This window comes from Medicago truncatula, chromosome 1, assembly GCF_003473485.1.
Source record: "Medicago truncatula cultivar Jemalong A17 chromosome 1, MtrunA17r5.0-ANR, whole genome shotgun sequence".
Classification (NCBI taxonomy): Eukaryota; Viridiplantae; Streptophyta; class Magnoliopsida; order Fabales; family Fabaceae; genus Medicago; species Medicago truncatula.
Window position 1 is genome coordinate 10,949,105 of NC_053042.1, and position 10,719 is coordinate 10,959,823.

Below are 10,719 nucleotides of genomic sequence, written 5' to 3' on the forward strand. Positions count from 1 at the left end.
CATAAGAAAAACAATACTTAATTATATGTCATATAGACAAATACTAATAGCAACTCAATGGGAACTTTTATAAAATGATAAGTATTTTCTTTTGTTAAGTTTCTTCTTTGCTTTTTATTTCAAAAATGTATTTACGTGCTATTTGAACTTTTCAAAAATGATAAAATCTTAGTCTTTTACATTTCTTACGTAATAGAATTACTTTTTGTCCACATTTTTAATTTGGTCTATGTTGTTTTGTGAAAATGAAATTGTTATGTTGAATGAAATTAAAAACATTGTCGGAAACATTGTTGAAAATATGTTGTGTTTTAACTTTTTAATTTTGTTTTAATGTTGGAAACAAAAAATTGTATTGTCTAGCAGAAAACTGCATCAACCAATCCAACCCAAACCACATTGGTTTGGTTCTGATTTTATTTTCAAAGTCAACCGAACCAAACCACATGTTTTTTTATCTTGAGGTTCAGATGACTTTTAACCTCAAAATCTAACCAAATCGCACCGTAAACACCCATGGTGGTTAGACCCTAGTATAAAATATTTTTTAAATAAGCTTTTAGGTTTCACTGGACTTTTGAAAAAGGGACCTTAAAAATGAGCCTATAACGGATAGAGCTTATTAAGGATTTGTTTTGGTGATGCTCATTAACAAGTTGAACCCAATCACTTGGTTTTTCTTTCTCTTTTTTAAAAGACTGTATACAAACCTTCATATTTTGCAAACATGTTTTGAAAACACCATTACTCCTGCAAGCTAACGACAATAAATTAATTTGGAAACCATAGAAGAATGACAATCATTCAGTTTGAACTGCATATCTCTTATTTGCATGGAGAGGACAATGGATAATTTTCATCTTAGAAGACTCGATTTTTGGAGTGGAGTATGGAAATTAAAGTTACAAGAGTGGAGATTTTCCAATCGTAAGCAACGTTGTTGGGTACATGGGCAACTCGTCGGTAACAATGTCGTTTTGGTTTGTTATTTTAGGGGTGTTTTCCTTGCCCAATGTGTTGTTTTTCGCTCGCCTGTCTTTTAGCATTTGGGGGTTTATTTTTTTGGAGTTTTTTCGGGTTTGGAGGTGTTCCGCCTAAATATGGCACATTTGTTTCGTTGTATTCTGTTTTTCTCCTTTGCAAACCGTGCACATCTTCGCAAAACCCATTTGGAGCGCACTGATGGACAAAGTCGAACAATGGGAGGTTTAAGTGCAGCATTGATGCTTCTTTTCAATCTCTCGTAATAGACTGGTATAAGCATATGTATTCGAGATGAATAAGAATGTTATGTGCTCTTCAAAACTATGTGGTTTACTCCATTGTGCTACATTGATGTAGGGGTAGCCTTTAGGCTATATCATGCAATCATGTGGATTCATGGGAGGTAGTGGTGATATCATAGAGTTCATTACGATTCAGTTTTGTAATTTATATTTAACAAACTATCATGTCGAGTTTATTAGGATACAAGTTAATGAGGTCGCTCATAATTTAGCAAGGGTAGTCACATCTTTAGCTAGCTTCCACATTTTTAGCAATACACCGTCCTATATCACCGAATTGTGCATGTTTCTCTCAACAACAAAAAAAATCTGTACAAAAAATACTCATATTTAATTTACAACTTGAACTTCATATCTTTGTTCTCTCTCATGTCACACTATTAATTTTAGGAATAATTAAATTTGTAAAAAATAATTTCTTTACAAAAATACTCATTTAGTTTACAGCTTGAAAATTATATCTTTGTTTTCTCTCTCTTGTCATACCATGAATTTTAGGAATAATTATGTAAAAGTAACACATATTTACAACTATTTTTTTTTTAATCTCCATGAAATTAAATTTGTTAGAATGTCTTATAATAAGAGACAGAAATAATAGTAATTGTTGTTGTAATTTGGAGAAACTTATGAACCAATAAAATGATTAATTCAAAGAAAGGGGTCTAACTAAAGTTGTATAGATTAAGAGTAACTATCGATGAGTAACATATATAGACCCACATGTTGAGTCATTTTGGTTAGGCCAATTATAGAGTCAAAGAAAGGTATCAAAGGCATGTGCAGAATAAAAGCACTGGGTAAAGGTCTTCTTCACATGCACCAAATTAATGGTCCAAAGGCTTATAAAGTTGAGTGGTTCAATCGTGGTTCTTTATCTTTCTATTTTTGAAGTAAGCAAGTAATGGTTATATAGTGATCATCATATATAGTCTGGGTATGTGTTGGTCAAAATAAACAAGCTTGCGTTCCCCCTTGAAAAAGTGCTCTTTAGACATCACAAATTGACTCGGACACCTTAAAATATTCTGTTTATCTCCAACGACAATTAATTATCGTTTGGTCTACAACAACAGTTAACCGTCGTTAAAAATTTTAATATAAATGAGTAATTTTTGAATGTCTGATAACAATTTGTAAAGTCTAAAGAGAAATTGTATTCCCTTTGAACCCTTCCTAAAAGGCGCATATATACCATTTAACAATGTGTTAATTAAGGGTTTGTTTGGAGTGGAAGAATTTGGAGATTGAAGTTTATATTATAAAATAGATTTGATATTTTTTTTTAAATCCAAAGAATAACATGACAAATAATTGGTTTTGTTTTGTCAAAAAAATAATAATTGGTTTAGTCTAAATATACGAGCAAAATAGTCTTGCATCAATCATATATAATGCTTTTCACTATTTGATCAATAAGTTACATCATAACACATTTAATTTAATAGAGATTTATTGATCCAATGAGAGAAACTAGTTTGTGTATTATGCATGACTTGTCTCTCCTGTGCACCATAGAACTGACCCAAATAATTATATAGGGTCCGTTTGAATTGACTTATTTTTTAACTTATGAAAAATAACTTATACAAATAAATAAGCTTTCATGTTAATTTATAAGTTTTCATTAACGAAAATTGTATTTTCATAAACAAGTTTTTTTTTTCCATAAACTACGTTGACAACCTTATGAATAATACATAAAAGCTTATTTATTTGCAAAAACTATTTTGCATAAGCTCAAAATGAACCTTATTCAAATGGGCAATACTTCAATCACACAATCAATTGATTTCAAAAATAATTGTATAGTGTCTATGATTTAAAAGAGAAAAGTGAATCTTCTCCTTCACTCTCCTCCAAAATTATTCATCCAAACATACCTAAAGGCTTCTAATCTTCATCATGATGTTCCTAAAAATTTGTAGTTCTATTCTAGTACATACATCACATCGATCAAAGGGTTTAACTATATATATGAATAAATTGATTGAAAAGTATGTACTATTTTATGTGGTAGAAGATGCAATCTAAATCGCATAAGGGATAGTGCATATCGAAGTTAATTGGATTTATGGAGTCTATTTGAAAAGCATGGGATGAGCACAATTATTTGCACATTCACTTTTGAAACTTTTGACTCATCTACGTTATCAAAGTTCTCCAAATACCAAATCACACAATTAAGATGGGATTTGTTTGGACTAATCCAGACACATTATTATGAAGAGAAGACATTAATGGAATATATTTCTCATTAGTGAAATCATAGTAGCATTACAGCTTATATGGGTTTCCTATCTAATCCTATGACAGTTAGTTACGACAAACTAACTTGATAACTTGTGAAGCAAGTAGTTTCCTTTATTTCTTCATTATGCAATACACATCATACATATATATCAGAATCCTCCTCTATCTTCCTCACTTCTTTTTTCTCAAACTTTAAAAGTTCAAAACCCATACTCCTAAAACTCTTCTCAAATCTATGGTTTTCCATCAAAATCACCTACAAATCATCACATTTCACAAGTTTTGAAGTAATAAGCAAAATATAAGTTCTCATTTTCATTTTAGTTTTTTATTTCTCTTTCATATTGGTATCTGGATTTTGTAATCCGGATGGATGTTGTATCTCAATTTTACAATCCGGGTTCTATGCAGGTTATGTTTTCTACTTTGCATATTTCTTTGTTGTACTTGGGTTTTATGTTGTATTGAGTTATAATTGCTTTAGTTTTCCCTTTGTTTTAGTTATAAGGATGGAGGGAAACCACAAATAAAAACAATAAATAATCAGAGTGAAACTAATAAAATTTCTTTGTTTTTATGAAGCCAAATTAACTTACCGAAATTAGCACTGATGAGAATCGAACTTGAGATTTTGAGAAAAGCACATTCCAAAATTAGAAGTCAACATCACTATGCCAACTCAAGTGGACTACATAAAAAATTCTCTTAGTTGGATCATTACAAATGATCATGACTTAGTGGTTGAATAATTACATCTTGTAGCGTAGTACCATTGATAGTCGAAATTGGGGTGGTTGATCACGAGCATCACACAAATGTCAATGCCTCTACTCATTTGCACGAATAGACTCCTTCCACTCACCGTGCAAGATGGATCGAATGGAAGCTTAGAGAGAGTGCGGATTTAGGTTTTAGAGTTACTAACGGGTAGGGTTTCTGAAAAAAGTGAGGAGTATATTTGCTTTAATTGAAGAGTTATATTTAAAGAAACACTAGTGTGCATTGTAGCTTACGGTGTACCATTTTCGCTTAAACGAATTTTACTTGGAAATGTTCCGTTTTTCACTTAAACACATTGTACCTTACAATTTCCCAGTTTTCTTTTATTTGCCCTAGTGCGTCATAAGAGCACACCACCGATCCTCGTGAGCTTAGCTCAATTGGTAAGGATATTGTATATTATATGCAGGGGACGGGGTTCGAACCCCAGAAACTCCACTTCTCCACAATTTAATTGTATGAACTCTAGCCACTAGGCTACTTGACAAACAAAAAAACGCACCACCGACTGAAAATAAGTGTAACATATTTGTTTTAATCCCTCATTTATTTGTCCTTATGTGCATGTTTCTCTAGGTTTTAATAACCTTGACAATAATGTTAAATGACACATTTAATATTATAAACCGTGAGCGGTATCTAGAAACACATCATTGCTACTCAATTGATGAGAATATCATGTGATAGTGACAAAATATTTCATGATAATGATCATATGTGTAATTACTCTTCAATAGAAGACACAGACCATGTCACCATTGTACATTTGAAAATTGGGTCCATAGACATTTCTTTTGTTACGTATGAGAGACAAATTTTATCTAGGTCACTTATGTCCTCATCATGATTCGTGAAGTGCCCATCAACTGACTTTATAATATTTTTACATACAATAATTAAACGGCAACAAAGTATCCGACTCCGCATCAAGGAATTATGATGGTTTCAGGTTGAAGGGTGACATACACCATTATCACTTTAAAAATATCTTATGACACTTAAATAACAAAAAGCAAAATCCAATATAAACAATTGAGTTCTTTAGGAACTATATAATAAATCTCTATAATTTTAATTTTATAATATAAGATCAATTTTTATGCAATTCAATCCTCAAAGGAAGCACGAATGTTGAATTCTTCTAGAATTCATGTGAAATAAAGAAGCACACTGATAGAATATGATTCACACAATAACGATGAAATGCATTAATAAGAATGTATCTTAAAAGGCTCTGATTTAAATTAATGGAATTTTAATAGTATATCCTTTAATCATCGATACAAAATTAAAGCTTATCTACATGTTAAAATGGATCAAGAAGAATTGCATGTATTAAATTGATGAGAGCTTCGTGATGATAATATGTTATGAAACTTTTTGAATAGAACAAGAGAAGATAAGGAGAAGATGATTTCTATTATTCCTATAAGTGTACATTTATGTTACATTCGAGCTCTATTTATAAAGAAATATAATGGTATTATATGAGCCAATAATATGACCAATAACTAATGAATATCCACTTATATTATTCATACTAACAAATTCCACGTAAACATAATTTTTTTTTACTAAAATAAACAATATAAAATGAAAAATATTGATAGAATACATTGATGTAATACAATTTCGTTAAAAATAACAGATAATCCATCTGAGCTAATAACATGAAATGAGAAATTACAAAAGCCAACATATATGATTATATTCAAGTGTCCAAAATACTCATACCTCCTAATTTATAATGTTGATGACAACAAGGTCATTGATTGAATGCATTAAAACGAAATTGATCTGACAATTTAAAACGATTAAATATTATAATTAACGAACAAAACAACCTCGCAACACCGAGACGGAAATCTCAAAAGAAAACGCAAAATATAAAAATATATGTAAACATAGATTATAACCTCTTTAACAATTCTTTAAAAAAAAAAAAAGACTAACGAATTCTCAATTTTAATTGAATGTCTGTGTAAAACAATATACACCGACGGTGCATTGCGTTACATTGTAAAAACACAGAACATGCAGTGTTTCTGGGCAAGAGAAATGATAAATATACACACATTTTTTGACACAAATAAGACACCATGGGTATTCTTGTAATTCTCATTAAACTGCAAGGGCATGATTGGTTTTTCGAACTGAAACTTCTCTCTCTATTATCGTCTTCTTCTCTCTTCTGTCTCTAACCACAGAACCCACAACCACCATCCCCGCCGTTCTCTGCTTCTCCACCATCGTCGCCGTTATATGTCAACACGACCATCGCCACTGTTCTCTTCAGGCAGCAACACGCCGTTCTACACCACCACCGAATCGCAACCCCATCTCACCACCACCGGAGAAAGAGATCAGCCCATAGAGAACTCCGGCGCGGAGGTTCAACACACCACAACCACGAGGTTGTTGGTGGCCGGAGAGTTTCTGAGGGGAGAGAAAGAGAGGAACAATGGTGGTGCTAGAGAGTAGAGAAACGAAAAAGTGGGTGTAAGAGGGAAACAAAAAAAAATAAAAAAATACCGTATAAAATACTATGGTGTCTGTATTGTGTTTAATTTTTTGTGTTCAATTATCATAACTGTTAAACTAAACCTTAATGCTGCGACTTGCATTGCGAAGAGTTTTATCATCATCTTCTTCCCGGTTCATTACCGGTTCGGCTTCTAAACCAAGCTTATCAATATGGAGGCGAAAGAAAGAGTTGGGTAAAGAAGGTCTCATCATTACCAAAGAGCTCAAGAGACTCCAATCCGACCCGGTTCGCTTAGACCGGTTTGTCCGGTCCAATGTTTCTCGCTTGCTCAAGTCCGACCTTGTTTCTGTTCTCTTTGAGTTCCATAGACAGGACAATGTCTTTCTCTCTATGAAGGTTCGGTTTTTATGTTTCTTTTGAGGTTTATATTATATTTTTCTGAATATTCTTATTATTAATTTAGACTATATTTGGATTGATTTATTCGAGCTTATTTACTAATATAAGCACTTATGAAACGGTTCGGGGGAACTTATAGCTTATATTAAAATATTTGTTGACTTTATTTTATCGTTTGTTATAGATAGTAATAGCTTATAAATAAGTGCTTAAATGATAAGTGCATATGTTATAAACACTTAATTAAGCTGTTTATATAAAAAGGGTATAACTTAGGCATTGTTTGGATTGGCAACTTATTGCATAAATGCTTATCATATAAGTGGTTATGAATAAGTTATTTCTGAAATACAAGATAAAATAAAGTCAAACTGATTTTGTATAATCTATATGTTGTTTTCATATACTATCCTGAACAGCTTAAGAAAATAAGCTGAAAACAGCTTGTGAACATGTCATAAGCTGTTTTCTTGAATTTTCAAAACAGTTTCACTAGTGCTGATAACCATAGATAACTCAAATAAGTCAATTCAAACAGGCCCTTAGTTCGTGAAATTAAGATAATTTGATTTTGTAAATTCTCAATCACATTAATGTCTTTGACATGCAATTTGAGGAACTAAATTCAACGATCCAAAAGGATTACTTTGATTAAAGATTTTATTTTTGGAACTTATTTTGAAATATCAATAATTTCAGAAACTAAATTGGTGATTGACTTGATACTATTTTGTTTTTTTAGATGTTATTGTTTAAGTGATGTGGTAGTATATGAAAAGGTTAAGTGATGGATTTGATGACACTAATGAGTTTACCCTAGAAGATTTACGAATTTTCAGCATAGGTATGAACTATGAACTTAAAATACTCTTTTAAGCTTCAAGAGAAGAAAGAAAATGTAAAATCTTTTCTAATTAGTTGTGTTACTATGTGATGTTACTTGCAGTCATGAGCCACGGCTTTACCCTGTCTTAATCTCAATAGGATACTACAGTCGTTATGTTTCTTACATTTTCATTGAAATGGGATTGAGCTTTGTCACATGGTTATGTTCTGTTTTATATATCTGATCTTTAATGCCGTCGTTGATATTAGCATTGGCTCTTGAATGTTAGATGTGGGGTGTGTATGAATGATTCATGTGTCCGATTTCTTTCATAGGATACATTTAAATGTTGATTTGAAGAGAAAATTAACTATCTAATAAATGAAGAGAATAAGTAGAATGTAGTGAGGGTGTTATGAATGAGGAAAATAGAGAAAATAATTGACAGACTGTAACACAGCAATATTATGCAGAGACTTTTAAACATAAATTTCCCTTGCAAAATTAGTACATAATACTGTCCCTCAATATGAATATATGATACATATACTATACATCATTTTTATGCAGATTTTTACATACATCGGTAATCCCTACCTAGGGTTTAGTGAAAATACAACCTAATTGGTCTGCTCTTAATAATTTTTGACAGAATTGACTCTATGAAGTTCGGAGCAAAACGTCTACCCGCATTTATGCACATAGCTTTTGTGTAGAATGCAGGATCTGTTAGCTATGTGTGTGTCAACCAAGCTCCTTCAATAAATGAGTTTTGCATATAAAGCTTACACATAACTTGAGCCATTGTTCTATCCTCAGATTCAACATTAGAGCCAACAACACTACCCTTTGTACTTTTCCAATATAAAAGACTAATAACCTTAGAGTAATGTTTTTCTGGTTCCTACAAAATCACTATTGTACTCCTCTGGGAAAATATCCATTTGAGGCGGATAGTACCGGCATGCAAATAAGATCCCACATATGATTTGATTCAAGAAGTACCACTGTAGGAGTGTTTAGGGGATCAACAGAGATTGGAACATAAGAAGCAGTAAGAAAATATGATTCTAAAGAGTTAACTCTTGCGATATTACTAATCTCTACCACACATATATGAGTTAGATCATATGTAAAATCTCTTTTGCATGAACTTTGACAAGAATCGATAAACTTTCAATTAGTCAATTCTATAGTTTTACCCTATATTTATACATGGTTTTGGCTACTGATATATGTTTTCAAATAATATTTTGAAGTACATAAACTTGCATGTGATCAAGATTCAGGTATAGGATTTGGGTTTATCAACTCCTCACTATACCAAGACTATTAAGTTTGACATGAAAACAGCCTTTAGCATTGTTGATGATCTAAACTCTTACGTATTGCCGTGGATAGGCAATTCTACCTAGTGGGAACAAACTTTCAAGTTTGCTGAAATTATTAATATATACTGTCAAGCTAGTTTTTTTTTCATATGTACATTTGGGCTATAAGAAAAAACGTTGAGCAATTTTTCTAAATTGCTTTGTTCATGTCCTTATGCTACTAAACTTTATGGTTAAAATTAGCAGTTTAACCATATAATGTAGTGAATATCTAATATCTAATATAAATTGAACCAAAAGAAAGATAGGAATGCAAAAGCTTAATTTTATCAAATTTTTAGTGTTTACTTTGATTTAATTGATCTAAAACTTTGAAATGCATTGGTTGTTTATTGACAAACTTTTCCTTTCTCAGTTGTACGATATAGTGCGCAAAGAAATATGGTACCGGCCGGACATGTTCTTTTATAGGGACATGCTTATGATGCTTGCAAGAAACAAAAGGGTGGATGAAACAAAGAGGGTGTGGGATGATTTGAAAGGAGAGGGAGTTTTATTTGATCAGCATACATTTGGAGACATTGTAAGAGCCTATCTTGATAGTGGTATGCCCTCAGAGGCCATGGACATATATGAAGAAATGAGACAATCTCCCGAGCCTCCTCTGTCATTACCTTTCCGTGTAATATTAAAAGGACTAATTCCATATCCCGAATTAAGAGAGAAAATAAAAGATGACTTTTTGGAGGTTTTCCCAGATATGATCATCTACGACCCTCCTGAGGATTTGTTCGACGATCATGAGAAGCATGATGATGAATCTAATTGTGACATTTATTGAGTCAGTGTTGGATCTTTATACACTTCCTCACATCAAGGACCAGACATTCGGAGCGGGAACAAATTGAATTTGAGCTAACTTTGGTTCCTTCGACACTATTATCTGCACTTAGCTGTAACAAATTCTTTTTATAGAGATATTGAAGCATATTTTTATATACTGAAGCAGCTTGATGACATGCAATGCTGAGACCCGGTAGCTGCTATTTCGAGTAATCTCATTTTTTTTTCGCTTTTCTCCATTAATCTCAGTGATGAGATTTTCCAATTCTCTCTCATCATTGTACTTTATACATCTTAACATTCACAGTTTGAATGAGTATTGGGAAGAGAAGTTGTTCAATGTGGAAATACACATGCACACATTTTTTTCTTTCTTTTGATAACAATATTCAGTGTATTTAGTTTGGTTCCACACTTGGAAGTATTTCTATCAAAATACCAAACCTACGAATCTTTTACTAGTATCTAGAATATGCTTCAAAAGTTAGAGGAAATCTCATTACTTTTCAAGAGTGT

The 10,719-nt window shown here is 32.0% G+C and overlaps 1 protein-coding gene across 1 annotated transcript; it reads left to right on the forward strand.

Moving 5' to 3' along the window:
* The first annotated feature begins 6,472 nt into the window (after positions 1-6,472).
* On the forward strand, positions 6,473-10,589 carry LOC11422506 (pentatricopeptide repeat-containing protein At1g62350). The gene is made up of 2 exons (XM_003589566.4): positions 6,473-7,200; positions 9,776-10,589. The coding sequence occupies exons 1-2, from the start codon at positions 6,928-6,930 to the stop codon at positions 10,199-10,201; spliced, it is 699 nt and encodes a 232-aa protein (XP_003589614.1). The 5' UTR covers positions 6,473-6,927; the 3' UTR covers positions 10,202-10,589.
* The last annotated feature ends 130 nt before the right edge of the window (positions 10,590-10,719 follow it).